Below are 27,290 nucleotides of genomic sequence, written 5' to 3' on the forward strand. Positions count from 1 at the left end.
GAACCATTTCCCCTGAAAACTGGAACAAGACAAGGATGCCCACTCTCACCCCTCCTGTTCAACATAGTATTGGAAGTCCTGGCTCGAGCAATCAGAGAAGAGAAGGCAATCAGGAGTATCCACATAGGAAAAGAAGAAGTCAAGTTATCACTCTTTGCAGATGTTATGATTGTGTACCTTGAAAACCCAAGAGAATCTGTCAAAAACCTCCTTACACTGATAAAGGCCTTTGGCAAAGTCTCAGGATACAAAATAAATGTACAAAAGACAATCGCATTTCTCTACACCAATAATAAACAAACAGAAACCCAAATAAAAAACACAATTTCCTTTTTTTAAAATTCTAGATGGTGACTGCGGTAAGACCGAGGAAAAGAAGTCTGACGAGAAGGCCCCGGGGGTGGCCTCCAGACCTCACTGGCTGCTGGCGGGGGCTGCCTTTGGAAGCCTCATGTTCCTCACCCATTGGGTCTTTGGAGAGGTCTCTCTTGTTTTTAGATGGGCAGTGAGTGGACATCCCCATCCAGGACCTGATCCGAACCCATGCGGGTGAGTTGGGCTTGGAGGAGTCCAGACACTGGCTGTCCCTCCCCTCTTGGCCTGCTGGGTCTGTGCTAGCCAGAGACCCATCCACTCTCCTAGAGATCAGAGATGCAGGAGGACGCTGTTTTGTTCTGGAGATGGAGGCACCACAGGGTGTTGGCCTCTGTACTGATGGCTCACTGGGAGCATGTGAAGCAGGGCTGACACTGTGCACAGCTGGGGGGCTTCTCAGGCCCCGGGTGGGCATGCTGAGGAATCCCTGCACAAGGAGCGTCCTCAGTGGCAGTTCCTCCAGGCCCCATGGTTACCACAGGGCCAGACCACAGGGCCCCCGATCTCTGCCCTCTGCAAAAGAGGGAAGCCCAAGAGAGCTCTACACCTCCTGGGACTCTTGTTGCAGCTGTGTGACATGCAGGGATTAGCAGAATGGAGTCCAAGTGTCGGTCCATGTCAGCCTTCTCCCTACTCTTCAGGTGGGCAAGTCCACCCTGTGGCTAAGTCTGTCCCATGGCCAAGTCCATCCCGTATGCAAGTCCATCCCATGGCCAATTCCATCTGTGGCCAAATCCATCCTGTTGGAAAATGTATCCCATGGGAAAACCCATCCCGTGGCCAAGTCCATCCCATGGGAAAGCCCATCCCATGGCCAAGTTTATCCTGTGGCCAAGTCCATCCCATGGGCAAGTCCATCCCTTTGCCAGGTCCATCCCATGGCCAAGTCCATTCCATGGGAAAGTCCATACCATGGCCAAGTCCATTCCATGGGCCAACCCATCCTGTGGCCCAGTCCATCCCCTGGCCAAGTCCATCCCACAGGAAAGTCCATCCTGTGGCCAAGTTTATCCTGTGGCCAAATCCATCCCATGGGTAAGTTCATCCTGTGGGAAAGTTCATCCCATGGGAAAGTCTATCCCATGGCTAAGTCCATCCCTTCATGCAAACACTTTGGAGGATCCCTTAAAAGATATCCTCACATATCTTTTCTCTCTCGCAGTGCTGAGGTTCCCACCATGGAAGGTGGGCAACCTTCCAGATCTTTCTCTAGGGGGCATCTGGGCATGCCCCACAGCACCTCAGCCTCAGCTGGCCCAAGCCTGGACTCAGCGTTTCCCAGCCCCTTCCCACCTCCACCATGTGTCCCTCTTCCCCATGCCTGGCCCCCACAGCCACCCTCATCATCTTCACCTGAAGCCAAGAGCTATCTTAGATCTGTGCCTTCCTCATTTTCCCCACGTCAACCCCCACCATCTCTCAAACCCATCCCTTACTCTCCATCCCCAAGCTCATCTGCCTGCAGAGTCCTCTCCACTGCTCCTCCCGAAGGCTGCTGGCATTTCTCTTCAGCGTGGCCTTCTCTGCACTGCTCCAGAATGGCTGCTCATTGCTCCTCTGCTGAAAACTGTTCAACCATCCCCTGCATTCTCCCATGTGAGGCAGGATCTGGCCCCGGCTGACCTCTCCACATGTTTGCTGACCTCACCCCTGCTGCATCTGCGCTGAACCCACCTGTGGTTCTCTGGAAGTTCCATACTGTTCATCCTCCCTCTGCACACTCGTGCTGTTCCCTCTGCCTGGGCTTCCCTTTCTGCCTTGACATCCTAGTAAGCTCTTACCCTTCAAAACCCAATTCAAGCATTCTCTGTGAAATCTTTTTTGATTTCACAGAGGCTCCCTCTTTATGACATACTCTTTGACTCAATCTATCATCTATCTGTCTGTATATAGCTATCATCTATCAATCTATCCATTTATCATCTATCTACCTGTCATCTATCCATCTACCTATCTATCTATTATCTATCGTCTATCTTGCTATCATCTATTATATTTATCCATCTATCAATCTGTTCATCTATCATCTGCTATATCTGTCTTCTTATATCCATCTATCCATCATCCATCCATCTCTGTCATCTATCATCTATCCTTCTACCTACCCATCTGTCTGTCTATCATCTATTATCTCTGTCTTCTGTCAATCTGTTCATCTCCATCTGTCATCTGTTGTCTATCCATCTACCTATCTACCTACCTATCTATTATCTATATCATCCATCCATCAGTCTATTGAATAATCTATCATCTATTATCTCTATCTTCTGTCTGTCTATCCCTTCATTTATCTATCCATCTCCATCTTCCATCTATCATCTGTTCATCTGCCTACCCATCTATTATCTATCCATCCATCCATCACTTTTTCTCTGTTCTTTACCATATTTCTCTGTATCACAGAGTTTTTAAAAAACACCTTTCTTCCTCTCTAGACCTTGAGCTCCTTGAGGCAGGGACTGGGAAAAGGAATGAACACTTACTGCTTACTCTGTGTCAGGCACTGAACAGAGATGTTTGTGTCTGTTTCTTCATTTAGAGGCTGCATCTGTTTCGCCCCAGACACTCCAGCACGTCTGGGAGGAAGGGAGAGGAGGAAGAAGGAACGAAGGGACGAGGGTGGGAAGGGGTCTATCCCTGCGGGTCACAGCGTCATTTCCTAAGTTCCCAAGAAAGCAGGCATGAGGTGTGCAGAGAGCACAGGAGGCCAGGCAGGAGCCAAGGCTGGGCATGTGCCATGTGACTTTGGGCCATTTGCATTGCCTCCCAGCCTTGTTCTTTTCACCTGGAGCAGGAGGATTTTCTTTTCAGACCTTTCCTAATTGTGTGTGTCAGAGGCGCATGCTGAAGATGCACCTCAGCACCAGCGCCTCCTGGACTGTTCAGATGACTGATCTGTTGAGAGGTTGATGATCACTCTGAAAGTAAAAAGGCTTCAGAATACGTAGGCTTGGGAAACACTACCGTCACATGCCCTGTAATTCATACGCACCAGCATGTCAGAGACCCTGGGAGGGTTCCCAAGCTTTGAACATGGACTTCTTCCTGAGAATAGCCAGTCCACCTCCTAGGTGGGGGGTGCTCAGAACTCTGTTGGAAAAATGCTGTGCGGGGCCGTCATGGCTCCCGGCCATCACTAGGAATTGCTTTCTGAAAGTCTCCAGATTCTGCTTGAGGAAACGGGTTGTAGATATGTTTGGATGGGAGGAGGAGGTGAGAGGCCCAGGGTGTGCAAGGCCCTGGGAAACCGGCGGAGCAGTGTGGACCACAGACCTGAGAGGACGAGGGCGGCAGACTGTGCCTTGGCCTTGTGTTCCGGCTTCTCCTTGGCCTGCCCAGCCCAGTGACCCTGGCATGCTTACTTTTCTGTAGCACTTTCCACCTTCTGATAATCTGATTATTATTGTTATTAGAGACCTGGACTCACTCTGTCTCCCATTAGGCTGGAGTACAGTGGTGCCATTATAGCTCACTGCAGCCCTCTACCTCCTGGGTTCAAGAGATCCTCCCACCTTGGCATCCCTAGAAGCTGGGACTACAAGTGTGAGCCACTATCCTGGCTAACTGTTTTCTTTTTCTTTCTTTCTTTTTTTTTTGAGTTGGAATCTCACTCTGTTGCCCAGGCTAGAGTGCAGTGGCACACTCACGGCCACCCCAGCTTCGATCTGCTAGGCTCTGGTGATCCTTCTGCCTCAGCCTTCCAAGTAGCCAGAACTACAGGCATGCACTACCACACCTAGTTAATTTTTTTTTTTAATTGTAGAGACAAGGTCTAGCCAAGTTGCCCAGGCTGGTCTCGAACTCACAGGCTCAGGCAGTCCACTAGCCTCGGCCTCCCAGAGAGCTGGGATTACAGGCTGAGCCACCGAGCCCAGCCCTATTTTATTTTTCTTAAGACTGGATCTCACTCTGTCACCCAGGCTGGAGTGCAGTGGCACAATCATGGCTTACTGCAGCCTTGACCTAGACTCAGGCAATCCTTCCATCTCAGCTGGAATTACAATTGTGTACCACCACACCTAACTAATTTTTTCATTTTTCATAGAGAGGAGGTCTTGCTGTGTTGCCCAGGTCTGAAACTCCTGATCCCAAGTGATCCTCCTGCCTCAGCTTCCCAAAATTCTGGGATTATAGGTGAGCCACCACACCAGGCCAAATTAAAAAAAAAATTTTTTTGTAGAGACAGAGTCTTGCTGTGTTGCCTAGGCTGGTCTCAGACAACCAGGCTCAAGAGATCCTCCTGCCTCAGCCTGGCAAAGTGCTGGGATGCCACGTGTGAGCTACCTTGCCTGACCTAATCTGCATTATTTATTAATGGTGTTTACCATGCCTCTCCCCCACTGGAATGTGGGTGTTATGAGGGAAAGGGATCTTGGTTCATGACTCTATGAAGCACCTAGAACACAGCCTGGCACATAGTAGGCCCTCATAAAGAGGTATTGTTGAACTGGGGGGTAGAAAGAGACAACACTGCCTGCACTGCCTCTCCTCATGGCTGGTCTTCTGTAGCCCAGGGCAATAATCCCTAACCTTAGGGTACAGGGCAGGCCATGTAGTAGCCAGAGCCTGAGGACTGCTTTTGGATTCTTGGTCCTGGTTAGGCTACCGTGCATGGCCTTGGATGGGGTGCTTACATGCCTCTTTCCCCTCATTCTTCCCTGCAAAATGGGGAAAACAATAGCCTTTGCCTTACTTGTGAGGATTAAATGAATCATACAGGGAAAAAGTTTTAAACAGGCCAGGCACAGTGATTCACACCTATTGCAACACTTGAGGAGGCTGAGGTGGGAGGATTTCTTGAGCCCAGGAGTTTGAGACCAGCCTGAACAACATAGCTAGTAGACCCCATCTCTGCAAAACATAAAAAAAAATTTGCCTGGTGTGGTAGTGTGCACCTGTAGTCCCAGCTACTCGGGAGGCCAAGATGGAAGGATCACCTGAGCCCAGGAGGTTGAGGCTGCAGTGAACTGTGATCAGTCCGTGTAGTGGCCAAGAGCCTCATCCCAGAGCCTGAGGACTGCTTTTGGATTCTTGGTCCTGGTTAGGCAATCTAGCCTGGGTGAGACCCTGACGACAAAAAAAAAAAAAATTTAAATAGTACCTGCTTACTTATCTACTAATCTATCTTGTAGCAAATACTGTGTTTTTAGCTTAATTTCTGTTACAGCTATTTGATTGAGTGCTGTTTATAGCTATGATTGCTGCTAGATTTCACCCTAAAGTTTAGTTAAATTTTTTTCTTCCTCTTCCAGGTTATTAGCCAAAATAGCAAAAGAATGAATACTTTGTAGTTTTTTAAAAAGGCACAACTGTTAATCATTGATCAAAGTGACACTGGTCTCAGGAAGTCAGAGACCAAGGACAAGAGCAGTATTGAGCTAGACAAAGGGGAGAAAGAAGAGGCAGACAAAACAGAGTGATCCTGTGACTTTGACTTTCTGTCTCTGGCAGAGTTGTTTTAAAATGTCTTGACGTTTAATGGTCTGAGAAAACTCAGTCACTACACTGACATTGGCCATGACAAGGCTGCGGAGGTCAGTGACCTCCCGTCGGAGCTCCCACTGCTTCCCTGTTTCGTTGGGTATGATTTTAACACCAAGTGGGCGCTCATGATCTCCTTGGTTGTGTCTTGCTTATGTTATGTCCCAGGTGAGCCCAGAGGGGGAGGATCTGTTGTGTTTTATGTTTAAGGCAACGAGATATTTAATAATGTCAGATGTCTTACAGCATGTTGTTTTTATTTTTTACAGAGGTGCGGTTCTGCTGGGCTTGGCAGGTGGCCTGATGCTTCCAGCTTGTCCATGGTTCCCTGAGACAAGTTTGACCTGGTGGACTGCAGGTACGTGGTGTTACCTGCAGGGGCGCCTCTGCTGAGCTTAGTTCTCTGGTGTGCTTGCGAGCAGGGGCAGCCCAGCTGGAGGTGGACGCCACCGTATGAACGTGCACCATGACCAAATGGGTGTTACAACCAGCAGCAGCTGCTGTAGCCCAGATGTCTCCAAGGTCACCGGGGACTTCCTGCCCACGTTCCTGCTTCCCCCTCCGGCAGCCTCCTCTCCTCTTGTGGCTGTCCGATTCCCCCGACTACTGCCATAGCACCACCCCCTTAAAAATCCATAAACAAGGCACAAGTGTAAGCAGCAGATTTGTAAAATTCTTGATTTTTAATTAAAACATTGTTATTTTTTGGGCTAGATGAGGTGCCTCACACCTGTAATCCTAGCACTTTGGGAGGCCGGGGTGGGTGGGTTGCTTGAGACCCAGGAGTTCAAGACCAGCCTGGGCAACATAGACCTACCAAAAATCAAAATACTAGCTAGACATGATGGTGCATACCTGTAGTCCCAGCTACTTAGGAGGCTGAGGCAGGAGGATCATCTGAGCCCAGTGGGTTGAGGCTGTGGTGAGCTGTGGTCGTGCCACTGTACTCCAGCCTGGGTGACAGAGTAAGAAACCGATTAAAAAAAACCCTCAAAACAAACGAAAAAAAATCCTTCAGTCTGTTATAGGCAAGTACCACGTTTGGTTCTATGAGGAGAGATGTCCTTGGGTTAGTTAGGCCAACGGTTTACTGCTGCGCTGGATGCCGCATGCAGGTTTGTGGGAGTGTGTGTCAATCATGGAAGATATGGGTGAATGACATCCTGACTCCAACTGTGCCAATGACTGACTGCGGGACCTCTAGAAGTCACCTTCTGGTTAGACCTTGACTTTCGCCTCTGCCTGGAGCATGGACCTGCATAGCCCTGCATTCTGCTCTGGTTCTGAAGGCTGCATGTGGATCATCCTGTGAGCTTTGCACCTTCCCGTCTGACTCGTTGTTCCCTCTCTTACAGGAGTGGCCTCTGCCGCGGGCCTCCTCTACCTGCGCACGTGGGCTGCTGCTGCATGTGGCTGCCTGCTGGCCGTCTTCACCGCGTCCATGTGGCCTCAAGTGCTTGGGCACCTGATTAGCTCAGGGACATGCCCTGGGAAAGCCATGAGCGTTGCCATGATGTTTTATCTTTTAGCGATCTTTTTCTGTGCGTGGTGCACGGCCTTTAAGTTTGTTCCAGGAGGTGTCTATGCTCGAGAAAGATCTGATGTGCTTTTGGGTGAGTACACTTAAAAGGTCTGGATTAAAAAATGGGAAATCAAAGTATTTAGGCTGGGTGCGGTGTCTCATGCCTGTAATCCCCGCATTGTGGGAGGCCCAGGCGGGAGGATGGCTTGAGCCCAGGAGTTTGAGATCAGCCTGGGCAACATCTCTACAAAAAATTTTTTTCTAAAAAGATCTGGATTAAAGTAACTGCCTCTGCATATCCTTTAGAACTGACTAGGGCTCAGCACTTGATATGAATGACGGAAATAAACAGGATGATTTTGCTTTCTTAGTAAAATAGACTCTCTTGAGTAAAAAATAAGACCCAACCTGGAAAGATGTCTGAATTATACATTAAAAACAAGTTTCTTAACTCATCAGTGCATTTCAGCGTATTTGTTACTGCAAAGACCTTTTATTTTATTTTATTCTTATTTTTGAGTCGGAGGCTTACTCTGTCCCTCAGGCTGGAGCACAGTGGCATGCTCGCGGTTACCGCAGCCTCAACCTGCTGGGCTCAGGCAATCCTTCCACCTCAGCCTTCCTAGTAGCTGGGACTACAGGCACACGCCACCACATGTGGCGAATTTTTTGATTTATTGTAGTGATGAGGTCTCGCCATGTAGCCCAGGCTGGTCTTGAACCCCTGGGCTCAGGCAGTCCTCTCTCCTCTGCCTCCCAAAGTGCTGGGATGACAGGCATGAGCCACTGTACTCGGCTCTGTCCATTTTCAAATGAACTTTTGTATCCCGTGAGCTAGACATATTCCATGACAGACTGATTTGGAAGGTCATATTTTCAAATTACATGAAATATTCTAGAACCAGCTTTTGAGAATTAAATACTTCTGGTAAGTACCCAAGCTCTCGTCCCATCAGAGAAATACACTGTGTGTTTCTTTTGCCGTAACCTTGGCTTTGCAAACTTTGTGTTTCTTCTGGTTTCTTCCAGGTGCGGGTACTCTCTCCTGCTCTATTTTCCTGTCCAATGCCCTACTTTTTTCTTATTCCAGCTTACTTAGGGGTCTGCCATGAGAAGAAAACAAATGGAAGTAAGAGCTGTTCTGTGCATGAGTTTGCTTCTTTACATTATTATGAATGATGAGCTTTTTGAGTTCCTTCTCACTGGATATGGCATTGCAGAAACTGCATTACTGTAGCTTCATACATCCAATAACTTTTTTTAGTAAGAGTGACATATTGATAAGGCCAGAAAAGCCAAGAAATGTTGGTCACATTCAGAGCAGCTTTAAATACAACTGAATTTTAAAGAATCTGTATTATATCAGAAATGAACTATACAGAGAATGCCAAAAAAGTATACACATTTTAAGAAAGGAAAAAATTGTGTTAAAATTGTAACACTCAATATATACCAATAGCAAAAAATGAATACAAATCATATTTGACTTCTGCAATGACAAGAGGTGCTCAGAGTGGTTCCCATCAGCATCCAGATACTCCTGATGACGACAAGTGACCTCAGGACTTGGTGCTGGGTGAGGCCTCCCGGGCCTTCCCTTGTGCACACCAAATTCATCACAAATGCATGCATTTGTTAGGCATTGGGAGGGTCTGTTGCATACTCACGCCTCCCTTGTCGTTGTACTTCCACAATGTTCTTGAATTTCAAATAGCACTTGAAAATGGTCTTGCACTCCTCAACCAAGCTTCTGCTGTTTTCTTTGACTGTCTTGCCTTTTGCATGGTGATGGTAGCATTCATTTGATGAATGCCGTCTTCTAAGCCAACATCATACGACACATTGCTCCTGTATTTAAATTCAGTTTTAAAAAGTAACACAGATAAAAATCTCTTAAAATGTTTATTCATATTTTTGGCACCTGGTACATTTAGTTTAGAGTTTTCTCCTGCTGTTTCCTGGAATATTGAACTGACTGTTTTTCAGCCTTCCACCTATGCTGAACTTTCACTTACCATTTCCTGATTTACATATTGTGCCATATCTTGGTGGTCTTTCTCATTATGTCCAGGTTTGGGCGTATTTAAACTTGACTCGTCAGCTAGTTTGTTGCATATCCAGTTTAGCTCAGTTTTATTGGCTAGCTTCTGGCATCTTCTTCAAAGATCAGAGAACCCACAGCCCAGGGCAGAATTATCGCCACAAGCGCTGCTGTGCCTGGAACTGACGTCTCTGCTGTGCTCTGAGACTTGGTGTGTGGGAGGGCTCTTACTGCATCCCTGTGGCAGTCTAGAAGCTTCTGCCATCCCCTGCCTGGTCACCAGGCTGTGATGAACGCCTTCAGCCAACTGACACCTAGGCAATACTCAGGAAATGTGAGGGAATTCCCAACAGGCAAAGGCAGGGCTCTTCCCACTTAAAGCCAATTCCTGGAACCCTACCTGGTCTCTTGGGATCTTCCCAGTGATTGAGGGCACTCCATGAGTCGATGCTGAGGGACCGAGATCAATTAACTTAACTGAATTTTCAGGGTGCGTTCCTTTAAAAGAACTCTCAGCTCCTGGCACTTACTTTTGGAAGAATCTGGGGATGAAACCAAAACATGTTCCTTCTTGCTCTCTTAATAGGGACAATAATGGTAATTATTGGGCTAAATATGCTTTTTGGTCCTAAGAAAAACCTTGATGCTCTTCTTCAAACAAAAAACAGTCCTAAGGTGCTTTTCAGGAAGAGTGAAAAATACGTGAAACTTTGTAAGTATAGTTTGACTTTCTTTTTTAAAATGTGTCTTATATACAATTTCAAGTGTATGGAATTAAAGAGTGTAATGAACCCTCACACACCTTTCACCCACTTTTGACAGTTGCTGGCATCTTGGCAGTTGTTGTTTTTTTTGTTTTTGTTTTTGTTTTTGAGTTGGAGTCTCACTCTGTCGCCCAGGCTGGAGCGCAGTGACAGGCACGCGATGCTCACAGCCACCCCAGCATCGACCTGCTGGGCTCCGGCGATCCTTCCACCTCAGCCTTCCAAGTAACTGGAACTACGTGCTACCACGCCTGGCTAATTTTTGGTTTGTTGTAGAGATGAGGTCTCACCAAGTTGCCTGGGCTGGTCTCCAACCCGCGGGCTCAGGCAATCCACTTACCTCAGGCTCCCAAAGTGCTGAGATTACAGGCTGGCCAGTGTTGTACAGCTAGCTTCCCTACTTTTTTTGTTTGTTTAGGCACTTTAAAGCAAATCTCTGAGGTCATGCCACTTCAATCATAACCACTCTGTAGTGGTGTTATTTCACTTCTAACACAGATGACATGATTCAGCAGCTAGAATTTCCAAAATGCTTTGTTCTAACAGTTGAAATTATTCATTCCAATTGCTTGTTTTTCTTTTTTGGGAGATTAAATATGTTAATGATTGGAATGTTGATGAATTAAAAACTCAAACATGAAATTAGTTTACTCTTCCATATCTCATTCGTTTAAAATGGACTGGATTAGCCAGGCTCTGTGGCTCAGCCTGTAATCCCGCGCTTTGGGAGGCTGAGGTGAGTGGATTGCCTGAGCCCGCGGGTTCAAGACCCGCCTGGGCAACTTGGCGAGACCTCATCTCTACAATAAATCAAAAATTAGCTGGGTGTGGTATTGCGCGCCTGTAATTCCAGCTACTTGGAAGGCTGAGGCAGAAGGATCGTGAGAGCCCAGCAGGTTGAGGCTGCGGTGGTCGGGAGCAGCCACTGCACTCCAGTCTGGGCGATGGAGTGAGACTTCAACTCAAAAAATAAATAAATAAATAAATAATAAATAAATAAAATGGACTGGATTAAATAAAAATTCATGGGATGATGTAATGTACAGATAGTGTGTTAGGTAACTATTATATAGGATACAAGTCATGTGAACAATGTTCTTCATCCTCAGAGACTTGGTACTTTACAAAGGAGACACAATATTCTAGTATAAAGAGATAGAAAACAATTAAGAAGCTGTATACATTTTCAATGTATTTCAAATATAAATGGCACATAGCTAGGCTAGTTGGCTCATGCTTGTAATCTCAGCACTTTGGGAGGCCAAGGTGGGAGGATTGCTTGAGGCCAGAGTTCAAGACCAGCTTAGAGAACATAGTGAGACCTTGTCTCTACAAAAAAAAAAAAATCAACAAAATTAACCAGATGTGATTGTGTATGCCTGTACTCCCTGCTACTTGGAGGCTGAGGTGGGAGGTTCGCTTGAGACCAGAAGGTCAAGACTGCAGTGAGCTGTGATTGTGTCACTGCTCTAGCCTGGGTGACAGAGTGTGACCCTGAATCAAACAAACAAACAAACAAACAAACAAAAAAGTCACAAAGTGGCAAGATAATTATATAAAAACCTTTATATATGTTTCATCTTAATTTGAAAAGATCATATTTAAACTTAGGGGAAATGAGGTTTTTCAATGTGTGCTCTTATATTTTGGTATGTCCCTTGAAACCAGAATCAATTAGTTTTTTGGGTTTTTTTGTTTTTGTTTTTGGGAAGCAGGATTTATTGAAAGGACAGAAAAGCTCCCAGCATGGGAGGGAACCCGAGGGGGTTGCCCTGTTTATTTTTAATTTTTAAAAAATCTGTGTATTTTTGGAGGTGGGGTGGTTAAGAACTATAATAATTCTTTAATTCACTCATCAAATTGAGGCATTTGAAATAGTTACTTGCAGAATTGTTTAGACAATTTTGTGTGATTTTTAAAAATAGACTTTAGGTCGGGAGTGGTGGCACACACCTGTAGTCCCAGCATTTTGGGATGCCGAAGCAGGAGGATTACTTGAACCCAGGAGTTTAAGACAAGCCTAGGCAGCATAGTGAGACCTCGTTTCTACAAAAAAATAAAAATAAAAAAATTAGCCAGGCATGGTGGTGCGTGCCTGTAGTTCCAGCTACTCAGGAGGCTGAGGAGGGAGGATTACCTGAGCCCAGGAGGTTGAGGCTGCGGTGAGCCATGATTGCACCACTGCACTCCAGCCTGGGTAACAGAGGAGACCTTGACTTAAAAAAGAAAAAGTAGACTTTATTTTTAAGAGTAGTTTTAGGTTCATAGCAAAATGAAGTGGGAGGCACAGAGATTTCCGGTATTCATGCTTGCTCTGCATATGCCAGCTGCCTCCTCTCAAACTACTCCCCATGGTGAAGCATTTGTTACAGAACCCACGGCGGCCTCCCTGTTTCCCAAAGGCCAAGTTCACATTAGGGCTGTCGACTTTTGGTGTTGTACCATCTATGGACTTTGACAAATGTATGATGACATGTGTCTTCCATTGCAGCATCATGAGGAATGATTTCCCTGCCCTTCCCACACCCCTGTGCTCCACCGATTCCTCCTTCTGTCCTCTAGACCCCAGCAACCACTGATCTTTTCATGGTTTCTGTTGTTTTGCCTTTTCCAGAATGTCAATTTTTGTCTTTTAATTTGGTGGGTTTGATTTTTATGGTGATGTCTGATGTATTATTTATTTCTGTTCTCTTTTTCATTTCCTACCTTTTCTTTGCATCTCCACCCACCCCCTTTTTCTTCTTGATTTCTTTTTTCTTACATTCCTCCTCTCCACCCTTCTTTCTAGTTTGGGAACTGCACCTTCAGTGTCTGTTCTTTTGTGCTTGGTTGTCTTTCTCTCACATTATAGAAGGTATCCCCCCCGCCCCCACCGGCATCCAGCTTTCACTGCTGCTGGTGAGAAGTCCGCCATCAGGGTGATCATTGCTCTTTTGAAGATAAACCATCTCTACTTTCTGGTATCTCTTAAACTTTCTCTCTCTGTTTTGGCATGCTGCAGCTTCACTGTGATATGTCAGGATATGGCTTTTCCCCCCTCATCTTGCTTGAGAGTCTTTGGGCTTTTTGGACCTGAAGAGTTGTGTCTTTGATCACGTGGAAACACTACCTCTTTCCTGTTCTTTGTCTTGCTCCCTTGGACTTCTGTTAGATGTGTGTTGGACCCTCTTATACTATTCTGCATGTCTCTTAACTCCTTCCATGTTTTCTACCTTGTTTTTTTTTGGCTCTGCCCCTTGCACTGATTCTATTCAGCTTGGTCTAATCTGCTACTTATCTTGTCCATTGAGCTTCTCATTTTAATTGTATAGTTATTTCTTTACAGATTTTTCTGATCATTGATTTTAGTCTCAGTTTCCTTAGTCATACTTTTGAATACCTTGTTTTATTTTTCTAAACATGTGAAGTATACTTATTTTATATTCTGATTCTGAAAGTTCCAATATTTGAAACCTTTGTGAGTTTGAATCTTCAGGGTGTTTTCTTTGCTGGTTCTTGCTCACAGAGACTTTTCTTGTATATTTTACGATTTATTTTTATTTTAAGCACATGATCCTTGGGACATTTTTTAGGGAAGAGTCTTTGAAATCTGGGTTTAAAATATGGGTTATGCATGCATGTCACACATGAAAATTAACCCAATAATTAGACATTTCCCCTTTGCACAAAATCTTTAGCCAGTAAATTCAATACTTTTGTAAAAATTATTATTTGTAAAACAAATTTAAGCTTTTAAAAAACAATTATTTCCTCTTTCTGTTTAGTTTTGTGGCTGCTTGTTGGTGTGGGATTGTTGGGATTAGGACTGCGACATAAAGCCTATGAGAAGAAACTGGGCAAAGGGGTAAGTCATGAAATATCTGAGAGAGAACTTTGTACACTGCATGTAAATGCATGCATCCGTACACTCTGCCATACCGATGGAATGCTAGAGCTGGGTCTGTTGACCTCAGGCTCCTGGGTCCCTTCTCCGTAACCTGTAGGTCACAGGCTGACAATATTGTGGGATTATTTTACAAAGTGGGTTCTTAGGACAGGACAGACCTGTGTATTAGAGGTGAACTTCAGGATTTTGTTGTATGGGGTGATTTTTGCCATTCATGATTTAAACTATATAAACTATGAAATTAACTTATGTAAGCTGTGACACAAGGAACTGTCTTATTTTTATTTTAAAAAATGTGTGTTGCTTTAGGGAGTGCAGTACAGTTTTGATACATGGACATATTGCCTATTGATGAAATAGGGGCTTTCGGTGCATCCACCACTGGATAAGGTGCATGGTGACCATTAGGTAACTTATCATCCCCACACCTCCCACCCACCGTCCTTGTGAGGCTCCAGTGTCTGTCATTCCACACCCTGTATCCATGTACACACCAGCGTTGTTCAGCTCCTGCTTATAATTGAGAACATGTGGCATTTGACTTTCTGAGTTGTTTCACTTAAGACGATGGCCTCCAGTTCCATCCATGCTGCTACAGAAGACATGATTTCATTCTTTCGCATGGCTGAGTAGTACTTCACCTTCTCTTTATCCAGTCATCTGTTGATGGACACCTAGGTTGGTTCCATATGCGAGTGGTGCTGTGGTAAACGTGAGAGTGCAGGTATCTTTTTGGCAGAATGATTTCTTTCCCTTTGGGCAGATACCCAGCAGTGGGCTTGCTGAATTGAGTGGTAGATCTATTTTTAGTTCTTTGAGAAATCTCCATACTGTTTTCCATAGAGATTGTACTAATTTACACTCCCACCAACAGTGGGGAAGTGTTCCTTTTCTCTGCCTCTGGGCCAGCGCCTGGTTATTTTTTATCTTTTAATAATAGCCATTCTGACTGATGTAAAGTGATATCTCGTGATTTTAATTTGCATTTCTCTGAGGATTAGTGATGTTGAGCATTTTTTCATATGCTTACTGGCCATTTGTATGACTTCTTTTGAAAAGTGTCTCTTTGTGTCCTTTGCTTGCTTCTTTTTTGTTTTTTGAGTTGGAGTCTCACTCTGTCACCCAGACTGGAGTACAGTGGCCGCTCCCAGTCACTGCAGCCTCGATCTGCTGGGTCCGGTGATCCTTCTGCCTCAGTCTTCCAAGTAGCTGGAACTACAGGTGTGCACTACCATGCCCGGCTAATTTTTTGATTTATTGTAGAGATGAGGTCTCGCCAAGTTGTCTAGGTGGGTCTCGAACCCGCGGGCTCAGGCAATCCACTCACCTCAGCCTCCCAAAGCACGGGATTACAGGCTGAGCCACTGAGCCCGGCATATTTTTTTTTTTGTTGAGTTGGAATCTCACTCTGTTGCCCAGGCTGGAGTGCAGTGGCACACTCAGAACCACCGCCGCTTCGACCTGCTGGGCTCAGGCAATCCTTCCACCTTAGCCTTCCAAGTAGCTGGAACTACAGTTGCACACCACCATGCCCAGCTAATTTTTTTATTTTATTGTAGAGATGAGGTCTCGCCAAGTTGCCCAGGCTGGTCTCGAATCCCTGAGCTCAGGCAATCCTCTTACCTCTGCCTCTCAAAGTACTGGGTTTACAGGTGTGAGCCACTGTGCCCAGCTGCCCACTTTTTCGTGGAGTTTCTTGCTATTGTTGTTGTCTGAGTTTCTTGTAAAGGATATTAGTCCCCTGTCAGATGCATAGTTTGCAAATATTTCCTCCCATTCTGCAGTTTGTCTGTTCACTCTGTTGATTATTTCTTTTGCCGTGAGAAGCTTTTTAGTTTAATTCAGTCCTATTTGTCCATTTTTGCTTTCATTACATGTGCTTTTGAGGTCTCGTTATTAATTCTTTACCTCAGCCAATGACCTCGGTGTTTTCCCTGGGTTTTCTTTCAATATTTTTGTAGTTTCAGGTCCTACATTCAAGTCTTTAATCCACTGGAGTTGGTTTTCACATATGCTGAGAGATGGGGGTCCATGTCATTCTTCTGCCTGTGGCTAACCAGTTTTCCCAGCACTGTTTATTGAAGAGAGTTTTTTCCCCAGTGTAAGTTCTGATTGACTTTGTTAAAGATCAACTGGCTGTAGAGATGCAGCCTTATTTCTGGGCTCTCTGTTCTGAGGAACTATTTTTTAAAGGGCTTCTCCAAACTGCTTGGTAGTTATTGCTGAAGATAGCAGTGGGAGATTTTTTTTAACTTAAGAAGAATTACAGACAGTTTTTTATTTTTGCAGTTTATGGGTAACTTGTGTATTGATGAGTCGTGGAGGTTTTCTTGTCTCTTTTCCCTGAGACCCTGTCTTTATAAAAAAAAATAGGTCGGGTGCTGTGGCTCATTCCTTTAATCCCAGCACTCTGGGAGGCAGAGGCAAGAGGATTGCTTGAATCCAGAGGTTCGAGACCAGCCTGAACAATATGGCAAGACCTCATCTCTACAATAAATAAAAAAATTAGCTGGGTGTGGTGGCATGCACCTGTGGTTCCAGCTACTTGGAAGACTGAGGCAGAAGGATTGCCTGAGCCCAGCAGGTTGAGGCTATGGTAGCTGTGAGTGTGCCATTGCACTTCAGCCTGGGTGACAGAGTGAGACTCTGACTCAAAAAAAGAAAAAAAATTAGCCAGTCAGGGTGGCACATGCCTATAGTCCCAGCTACTTGGGAGGCTGAGGTGAGAGGATCCCTGGAGCCTAGGAGGTTGAGGCTGTAGTGAGCTATGATTGTGCCACTGCACTCCAGCCTGGGTGACCCTAGCTCAGCCAATCAATCAGCCAGTTAAAGGCTTCTGTCCCTCTGTATGGCCTTCTCTCCTGCAAGAGTAACTGTGGTCCTGAGTGTTGTGTGGGTTTTCTAAACAGGTAATTTTCGTGCATTTCTTTTTCCTGTTATTAATGATAGTTTCCTGGACACTGTTGTTCTTCCGGGTTTTAAACTTTATCTAAATGCCACCTGACATGAATACTTCACAACTTACTTTTTAAACTTACAGTCACCTGTGAGACTGGTCCTCACAGAACGAGGAAGCCCCATGCTGTGGACCAGGGCTGTGTTGCATCCATTCTGTGGGGGATGCCATTTGTCTACTCATCGCCCCAGTAGTGGGCAGCCAAGTCTTTCTCACCGTTTGCCGTCCTAAGCAATGCTTACTATAAACACTCATTTCCACACATTTCTCCTCACTCCAAGCTTAGGCTAGCAGTTTCCAGAAGACTGATGGTGAGAATGCCAGAGCAGATCTCTCCTTGTTTTAGTGAATTAAGTGTTGGCAGATGTCTAAAGAGATCCCTTTGCTGAATACAGATTTTGGTTGAGGGAGGGGAGGAAGTGGGTCGTGGACGTGACCGTGGCTCACTGTCCTCCTAAGTCACCATGAAAACCATCCCCAGGCACCCGCCAGAGAAGTCTCTGCTGCCATCTGGCCCTTCAGGTTCGGCTACGACAATGAAGGATGGTCTAACTTGGAGAGATCAGCTCGCCTGCTCCGTCAAACAGGTAAGTCACTGGCATTAGCTCCAGGTTGCCTGAAGCTGCTGTTGTTACTTGTATTTCCAGCAGGACCACAAGTAGTGGGAGGAAGGCTTTCTGGCCTGAAGTGAGTCTCTTGAAAAGGCTCCCAAAGGTGCGGAATTATAGGCTGAGCCTGAGGTGAGTGGATTGCCTGAGCCCACAGGTTCGAGACCCGCCTGGGCAGGCGAGACCTCATCTCTACAGTAAAATCAAAAATTGAGCTGGGTGTGGTAGCGCGCGCCTGTAATTCCGGCTACTCGGAAGGCTGAGGCGGAAGGATCGCCAGAGCCCAGCAGGTCGAGGCTGCGGTGGTCGGGAGCGGCCACCACACTCCAGTCTGGGCGACAGAGTGAGACTCCAACTCAAAAAAAAAAAAAAAAAAAAAAAGAAAAGAAAAGGCTCTTTGTTGGGCAGTGGCAGGGAGACTGAGCTTTTGTGGTGGCTATGTTGAGAACAAATTAATTCAGTTGATTCTGAACAACACCTCTGACTGGGTATCTGCAGGGGCTTCTTGTCAAGCCTTGTCACTTGAAGATCAGAAAACTGTTTGGTTAGAAAGAAGGCAGAATGAGCCAGGCACACTGGCACATGCCTGTAATCCCAGCACTTTGGGAGGCCAAGATGGGAGGATCTCTTGAAGCCAGGAGTTAGACCAACCTGGGCAACATAGCAAGGCCCCGCCTCTAAAAAGCCAGCTGAACGTGGTGATGTGCACCTGTAGTTCCAGCTACTCGAGGCTGAGGCAGGAGGATTGCTTGAGCCTAGGAGTTGGAGGCTGCAGTGAGCTATGATCTCACTGCTGCACTCCAGCCTGGGTGACAGAGCAAGACCCTGTCTCCAAAAATAAAACAAAATGAAGGGCAGAATGGGTTCGGAGGAGGATGATTTGTGAAGCAAATTGCTTTCAAGAGCGCAAGGGCCACATTTTATCGTGTTCTGGGAGGCTTGTCTTTGCATGTCTTTTTAGTGCGGGGGAGTTTGATTCCTGGCTCAACTCCAGGAGAATAGAGCAAGGTAAGTGAATGCTGGAGTGTGGCAGTCGTTCCTCATGACCAGCACGCCTCCTGGTGGCTTCGGAGTGTCTGTATGAAGGGAATGCCAGCAGGAGGTTCTCTGGGGCCAGGTGCAGTGGAGAGAGGGGGAGGAGGAGGAGGGAGAGGGGGAGAGACTCTGGCCTGAGTCCTTGGTAGTCCTACTGACAGGCCTTTGAGGCACATGTGGCCAGGGTCTAGAAAAGCCAGTGAATTCACTTCTGTGCCAATACCGTGGAGCTGTGTGCCCTGGAATAAAATGCCGTTGTGCACCGTGCTGTTGTTTCTAAACATGAATTGGATATTTGAGAAAGGCATTAGGGGCATTTGAAATCTGGGGAAAGATGTTAAGAATATTCGAAAATTCAGAAGAGTTATGCTTCCATCCTTCCCAGTACTTCTGAGAGCTGTTCTGTGTTTTAATTCCACCCAAAACATGGAAAAACCCCCTTAAAGTTCAGATTTGAACCACTCCCCCTTAGTTATTTGTTACTTTGTTTTGGGGTTTATCAGTAAAGGCGAGAAGGTCAAGGGTCGAGAATGATTATGACTGACTGCATGTTGCCTGTTGTGGTTGATCGCTGTGTACTTTCTGCTCTAAACAGGTGCAGATTTCATAACAATCCTGGAGAGTGATGCTTCCAAGCCCTACATGGGGAACAACGACTTGACCATGTGGCTTGGGGAGAGGTTGGGTTTCTACACAGACTTTGGTCCAAGTACGAGGGACCACACTTGGGGGTGAGTGCACTGTGGGAGCCATCCAGAGCACGAGGCTTGGAGGGAGGCTTGGCTGCTGGAGGGAAGCTTGGCCGCTGGCTGTCTCCGTCCTGTGAATACATGCTGGGGTGCTTCCCAGGCACTGGGGAGTTACCACAGATGTGCCCACCCTGTAATTTTCTCCTGCTGGTTTTTCCAGTTCTTTGCTGTGATAAACCAGAAACCGATACCCAGGAGCCGAGGATGAGGATGCAGCACCTATATGTTTGACGTGGGTGCCAACCTCATAGAGCTTACTGTCTAGTGTAAGGAGACACAAAGAGAGGATACGGTGATTTGAAATGTGATGAGTGCTATGTAGAAACAAGCTATAAGAGTGAGAGTGACTGGATGGGCAGGGCCTGAGGGGGGCTGCTGCAGGCAGGTGGTCAGGAAGGCCTCTCCGAGGACACCGTAAAGAGAAGGACCCAAGATCAGCCTCCAGAAGAGCTGAGGGAACAGCTAGGGTAAAGACTGAGGCAGATCTGGCCAGGCACAGTGGCTCACGCCTGTAGTCCTAGCACTTTGGGGGGCTGAGACAGAAGGATCCCTTGAGCCCAGGAGTTTGAGACCAGCCTGGGCAACATAGTGAGACCTTGTCTCTACAAAAAAATCAAAAAATTGGCTAAGCATGGTGGTGCATGCCTGAAGTCCCAGCTAGCTGGGAGGCTGAGGTGGAAGGATCTCTTGAACCCGGAGGTCAAGGCTGCGGTGAGCTGTGATTGTGCCACTCCACTCCAGCTTGGGTGATGGAATGAGAACCCAACTCAAAGAAAAAGAAAAAAGATCGAGGCAGGATCACCCTGGTATGCCTGGGGAGTTAGGGATCAAGAGACAGAGTCCAGGTGGGCACCTGTCCACAAAAGGCCCCGCATTGCTTAGGTGGGATGAGAGAACGGGGGCATCCGAGACAGGGGAGTGATCAGGGAGGTTGCCGGGGCAAGAGTGAGGGCCAGGAGCCAGGTGAGGATGGGTGTGCAGCATAGGTGTGAGGTGGCAGCAGGGACAGGAGAGGACAGAAGAGGGCAGATCCAGGGCTCTTGGAATGGAGCTGGCAGGACCTTCTGCTGGCTTAGACAGCAGGGGCAGGCAGAGGTGGGGGGAGTCAGGGCGACGTCCTGGACCTCGAGATGGGGCCACGTAACGGGGCAGGCCCCGGGAGGGCAACAGGCTCATGTCAAGTGTGAGATGTTCCAAGATGGCCAGGTGCCACCCGGCAGGTTGTATGTGGGGTCCAAAGCTGCTCAGGGCAGGCCAGGCTGGGCATGAGCCTTGGGGACCATTGAACTGAGTGGGGCCTGTCAGTGGGACTCTGGGAGGTGGCAGAGTGAGCATGGCAGTGGGAGGGGTGGCCCACTGAGGCCAGACTCACTTGCCCTCCCTGGGGCTCTTCGACTTGGCGGGTGGTGCCCGCTCGCCGCTTAGTGGACAGGGCCTCGCTTCTCATGTGTGGATTGCTCCTCCATGTCCTTGCTGGCCAGACAAGGCGCCTTCCCCCATGTGTTTATTCGCGTGAGAACGGTTGATGCAGACATGTTGTCAGAGTAACAAGTGACACGCTGTGCGTTGCCAAGCCCACCCATTCATCCCTCCCCAGCACTCACCAAGGCAGAGCGGGTGGCATTGTGCTTGGTAACCCAGTGGGCTGCACTGACCGGCAGAGGTTCCCCGATCCACCAGATGCCCTGCAAAAGTCCTTTGTTGGCTGTGTGTCCTGGGATACATCCCTTTTTAAATTTGAGTTGGGGTCTCACTTTGGCACCCAGGCTGGAGTGCCGTGGCATGATCATGTCTCTCCATAGCCACCACCTCCTGGGCTAAGGCAATTCTTCTTTCTGCTTCAGCCTCCCAAGTAGCTGGGACTATAGGAGTGTGTCACCATGCCCAGCCAATTTATTTATTTTTTAATTAATAGATCAATTCACTCATTTATTGATTTGATTTGGGGTCTTACTCTGTGGCCAAGGCTGGAATGCAGTGGCACCATCACAGCTCACCGCAGCCTCCACCTCCTGGGCTCAGGCAATTCTTCTTTCTGCCTTAGCTTCCCAAGTAACTGGGACTATAGGTGTATGCCACCATGCCTGGCTAATTTTTTGATTTTTTTTTTTTTTTTTTTTGTAGAGATGAGGTCTCGCTGTGTTGCCCAGGCTGGTCTCAAACTCCTGGGCTCAAGCAATCCTCCTGCCTCAGCCTCCCAAAGTGCTGGATGACAGGCGTGAGCCGCTATACCCAACTGTTTGTAATTCATCTGCTGGGTCCAGTGCTGACATGGTGGGATGGGCAGTGACTCCAGTGCTTCTTTGCCCCCCAACAGGATTATGGCTTTGTCCAGATACCCGATCATGAAGTCGGAGCACCACCTCCTCCCGTCACCAGAGGGAGAGATCGCACCAGCCATCACTCTGACCGTGAACGTCTCGGGCAAGCTGGTGGACTTCGTGGTGACACACTTTGGGAATTATGAGTGGGTTTCTTTGGTCTCTCTAATGTCTCACAAATGCCAAGAGACATTACTGTTTACTTCAATGTCTCTGAAATAACACTTCTTACTTTCTTCTTCTTTATTTCCCAAAGTATTTTTCCCTGTGTTGCTGACTTTAAAAATCAGGCATAGAAGCAGGCCAGGCACAGTGGCTCATGCCTGTCATCCCAGCACTTTGGGAGGCCAAAGTAGGAGGATGACCTGAGCCCAGGAGTTTGAGACCAGCCTGGGCAACATAGCAAGAGCTCATCTCTACAAAAAACCAGAAAATTAGCTGGGCGTGGTAGTACACACCTCTAGTCTTGGCTACTTGGGAGACTGAGGTGGGAGGATTGCCTGAGCCCATGAGGTCAAGGCTGTGGTGAACCATGATCACGCCACTGCACCCCAGCCTGGGAGACCGAGTGAGACTCCGACTCAGAAACAAAACAAGACAATTCAGGTGTTGGAACAGTTGGGTTGCAGGCCATCCTTAAGGTTGGCCACTGAGTTGTACCATCATTCTTTGTGCAGGGGCAGCCACAGGCATCATTGTGTTTAATCCTCACTCTGTCTAAGGCAAGCACTCCTGCAGCCCCATTTTACAGGTAGAGTAAGTTGACTGAGAGGCTCGGTGACTTGTCCCACCAGGAACACCCAGTGGGGAAGCCGGCAGACCCAGCTCAGAGCTGTGAGTGCTTGGACCCCCAGGAAACCAGACCTCAGGAACATGGATCCCCTTCCCGCAGGATGACTACTTCCATGGACATACTGTTGGTGTTGACGGTGTCGAGGGACTTTCCTTCCTTCTTGTGTTTCCACAAACACCTGATAGGTGGGCCGGGAGCCCGGCAGAGATCAAAACATCCCCTTGACATGGCTGAGCCTGTCAGGTCCCCATAGCTCAGATGCTCATATGGGCCTGCTGATGCGCTCCCCCAGATGGGAGTCCCACCAATCCTTCTCCATCAAGCTCTCCCCTTGCCGGAAGGAAGGAACAGGACAGAACCCACCCCATCTGCACACTGGCAGACAAGGAGAGAGAGGGAGTTGCTGAGACAGGCATGCCCAGTTCGTTCTTTCACACTTAAAGAATTAGAAGATCCCCCCCCAAAACTGAAGGACAGGGAGAGAGCCCAGCTATGGCTTCCTAAGAAGTCCCCCTTCCAGGGCAGAATGGAGAATGAGCTCTACCCCTCAAGAATAATGCTCATCCCCAGTGACTTAGTACTGAATAAAGCATGAGCCATCCGGCCCGGCGCGGTGGCTCAAGCCTGTAATCCCATCACTTAGGGAGGCTGAGGGGAGTGGATTGCCTGAGCCCATGGGTTCGAGACCAGTCTGGGCAATTTGGCAAGACCTTATCCCTACACTAAATAAAAAATTAGTTGGGTGTGGTAGCACGTGCCTGTAGTTCTGGCTGAGGCAGAAAGATCACGAGCCCAGCAGGTCAATGCTGGGGTGTCCCTGAGTGTGCCACTGCACTCCAGCCTGGGCGACAGAGCGAGATTCTGACTCAAAAAAACAAATAAACAAACCATGAGCCATCCATCGATTTATAGTAAAAGCACCCCATTTATACTCTACCTTAGTAAACCATAAGAACTTAAAGTATAACCAGCCTAGGTGACACAGTGAGACCTCATCTCTCCAAAAAAAAAAAAAAATTAGCCAGGCACGGTAGCATGCACCTGTATTCCTGGCTGCTTAGGAGCCTGAGGTGGAAGGATCACCTGTGCCCAGTAGGTTGAGGCTGCGGTGAGCGTGATTGTGCCACTGTGCTCCAAACTGGACAGCAGAGTAAGATCCTGACTCAAAAAAAGAAACAAAAACAAGCAACTACTAAAAGTATTTAAAGCACAAAAAATTTAAGAGCCATGTGCTGTAAGAGAGGCATACAGGCCAGGTGCAGTGGCTCAAGCTTGTCATCCCAGCACTTTGGGAGGCCAAGGTAAGAGGATTGCCTGATCCCACGGGTTTGAGACCAGCCCGGGCAACTTGGTGAGACTTCATCTCTACAATAAATCAAAAAATTAGCTGGGCATGGTAGCATGCCTCTGTAGTTCTGGCTACTTGGAAGGCTGAAGTGGAAGGATCGCCTGAGCCCAGCAGGTTGACGCTGGGGTGGCCACCACTGAAGTGGCCACCGCTGGGGTGGCCGTGAACATGCCACTGTACTCCAGCCTGGGTGACGGAGTGAGACTCCAACTTAAAAAAAAAAAAAAAAAGCATACAGGCCCTGGCCACATTAGTGACCTAAGAGGCCATAGAACTTAGAAGTGACATGCAGAATGTTAGGAAAACAGCATTGTGGTACTATAAGTTTTACTTAAAAGCAACATGTCTGCCACCCTGGTTCTTGGATTACGTCACTTTGCTCACAGTATGATGTGGATCTGTGGATGCCTATTTTTATATTTTCTCAAATAAGTCAGAGTGGAAGTAACAAAAATCGACCCACACATACAGTGACCATGAACTACCTATGAATGAGACTCTCATTCATCTGCTCAGAAATAAAAAGGTGCTTGGAAGATGGGTAACATAGGAGGTTCCTGTCTCTTTAAAGAGCTGTTTGAGGCTGGGTGCAATACTCACGCCTATAATCCCAGCACTTTGGGAGGCTAAGGCAGGAGGATCACTTGAGCCCAGGAGGTCGAGACCAGCCTGGGCAACATAACAAGACCTCATCAATAAAAAAATCAGAAAATTAAGCATGGTGGTATGCACCTGTAGTCCCAGCTACTCGGGAGGCTGAGGCGGGAGGATCGCCTGAGTCCAGGAGGTCAAGCCTATGGTAAACTGTGATCATGACATTGCATGCCAGCCTGGGTGACAGAGTGAGACCCTGACTCAAAAAAAAAAAAAAAAGCAGTTTGGAGAAACGCCTTCTGGTTCCCTGCAATTCTCAGGTAGCAAGCACTGCACCAAAATGTATGTAGACCTTCATTGCACTTGAATTGGGTTTACTTTAGAAGATAGCTACCCTCATGCAGCTTCAGTCTAAGAAACACTTGCATCTCTCCTTCCTTTTTCTCCTTTGCTTCCTCCTCCCTGCCCCTTAAGCCTCTCCGACCTCTCCTGGGATGTAACTAGATTTGTGGGGGGGCAGTGTCCTCTCCATGCTGACTGTGAACCCATTTTTAGAGCTCTGATGAACATGTGTCCTTACTTGCTGTTTTCCTCTTTGTTTTAGTGTGTTTGTTTTCGTTTTGTTTTGTTTTGAGTCAAAGTCTCACTCTGTCACCTAGGAGTGCAGTGGCACGCTCACGGCCACCCCAGCATCAACCTGTTGCACTCAGGCAATCCTTCCACTTCAGCCTTCCAAGTAGCCAGAACTACGGGCGCGTGCTACCACGCCCGGCTAATTTTGATTTATTGTAGAGACGAGGTCTCGCCAATTTGCCGGGGCTGGTCTTGAACCCGCGGGCTCAGGCAATCCACTTGCCTCAGCCTCCCAAAGTGCTGGGATTACAGGCTGAGCCACTGAGCCCGACCCTTTGTTTTATTTTGTTTTGTTTTGAGTCGGGGTCTCTGTTGCCCACGCTGGAGTGCAGTGGCACAATCATGGCTCCTGGCAGCCTCAACCGCCTGGGCTTCGATGATCCTTCCACCCAAGTAGCTGGGACTATAGGAATGCACCACCATGCCCAGCTAATTTAAAAATTTTTTTTAGAGACGAGTTCTCACTGTGTTGCCCAGGCTGGTCTCAAACTCCTGGACTCAGGCAGTCATCCCATCTCGGCCTCCCAAAGTGCTGGGATGACAGGCTTGAGTCATCACACCCAGCCTGTCTTCCTCATTTGACTTAATAATAATGAGAAAACAATAGCAGTAGTAGTAATAGCAGACACTTAATTGAAGATACGGAGCCAGGGAGGAAAGCAGTATGGCTTAACAGTTAAGACCACAAGGTCTTCATCTGTGTATCAGGGGCAGTAGTTTGGCTATTTCATAGGGTCTTGTGAGCATTAATTTTTATTTTCTTTTTTTTTTGAGTTGGAGTCTCACTCTGTCGCCCAGACTGGAGTGCAGTGGCCGTTCCTGCCCACTGCAGCCTCGACCTTTCTGGGCTCCGGTGATCCTTTCGCCTCAGCCTTCCAAGTAGCTGGAACTACAGGTGTGCGCTACCACGCCCGGCTAATTTTTGATTTATTGTAGAGATGAGGTCTCGCCAAGTTGCTCAGGTGGGTCTTGAACCTGCGGGCTCAGGCAATCCACTCACCTCGGCCTCCCAAAGTGCTGGGATTATAGGCTGAGCCACCGAGCCCGGGCTGTTTTTCTTATTTGTAGAGGCGGGGTCTCTTTCTGTTGCCCAGGCTGGAGTTCAGTGGCACCGTCGCAGCTCACCACAGCCTTGACCTCCTGGGCTCAGGCAATCCTCTTGGCTCAGCCTCCCAAGTAACTGGAACTATAGACACATGCCACCATGCCCAGCTATATTATTTATTTTTTGTAGAAACAGAGTCTTGTTATGTTGCCCAGGCTGGTCTCGAACTCCCGGCCTCAAATGATCCTCCTGTCTCAACCTCTTAGAGTGCTGGGATTACTGTTGTGAGCTACCATACTCAGCCTGGGTTAAATAAGATATAGTACTTCATGCAAAATACATGAGTATAGTGTGTGCTCAATTAATAGTGACCATTGTTAATCCAAATCAGACACCTGTACATATAAGGTGTATCAGGCAGCTTAAGAAAGAAGTCTTTGCCAGGTGCAGTGGCTCACGCCGTAATCCCAGCACTTTGGGAGGCCAAGGCAAGAGGACTGCCTGATCCCAGGGGTTCGAGACCAGCCTGGGCAACTTGGCGAGACCTTGTCTCTACAATAAAAAGATTAGCTGGGCATGGTGGCTTGTGCCTGTAGTCTCAGCTACTCGGGAGGCTGAGGCAGAAGAATCGCCTGAGCCCAGCAGATTAGGGCTGCAGTGAGCCGTGATCATGCCTCTGCACTCCACCTGGGCAACAGAGTGAGACTCGAACCCCTGCACCCCAAAACAAAAAAGTCATTCATCAAACATCAGGCATCTGCCACGTCCCAGGCCAGTCTAGACCCAGCCTTTGCCTTGGGAACCACCACCCCGAGTCACCCCCAGATGCAGCATCCCAGAACCCTGTGGCCTCCCAGCAAGTGGCACAGGGAGACTGGCCTCTTGAGTACCACGTGAAGCCATCATTACATATTTTGTTTTCCTTTGTTTCCTACAATACTAGATGCAAAAATTCTCTACCGTGAGTAAATATTTGGAGACTCCATTTCCAATGATGGTGATGGCGTACAAATGTGGAAATCCTATTAGGAATGCGTTACAGGATGCTTTGCGTGTTATTCGCTGATTCAACAAGATTGTGTTAATTGCCAACCGAACAAATAGCTCTCTTACAACCAATAAATAGGAGAGAGCAGCAT

At 47.5% G+C, this 27,290-nt stretch overlaps 1 protein-coding gene across 1 annotated transcript in view; it reads left to right on the top strand.

The window, feature by feature from the left end:
• LOC103275076 (PGAP2-interacting protein-like) overlaps nt 1–27,290 on the top strand; it is a 56,429-nt gene that overhangs the window by 8,996 nt on the left and 20,143 nt on the right. The window contains exons 4-11 of the mRNA XM_021706152.1: nt 348–549; nt 6,126–6,214; nt 7,212–7,469; nt 10,006–10,131; nt 13,948–14,027; nt 17,507–17,612; nt 19,264–19,399; nt 21,735–21,884. Coding sequence (XP_021561827.1) covers nt 348–549; nt 6,126–6,214; nt 7,212–7,469; nt 10,006–10,131; nt 13,948–14,027; nt 17,507–17,612; nt 19,264–19,399; nt 21,735–21,884 — 1,147 coding nt within the window. The remainder of the gene's footprint in view (nt 1–347; nt 550–6,125; nt 6,215–7,211; nt 7,470–10,005; nt 10,132–13,947; nt 14,028–17,506; nt 17,613–19,263; nt 19,400–21,734; nt 21,885–27,290) is intronic.

Source organism: Carlito syrichta, unplaced genomic scaffold (assembly GCF_000164805.1).
Source record: "Carlito syrichta isolate Samal-C Ts95f unplaced genomic scaffold, Tarsius_syrichta-2.0.1 Scaffold315294, whole genome shotgun sequence".
In the NCBI taxonomy this organism is placed as follows: Eukaryota; Metazoa; Chordata; class Mammalia; order Primates; family Tarsiidae; genus Carlito; species Carlito syrichta.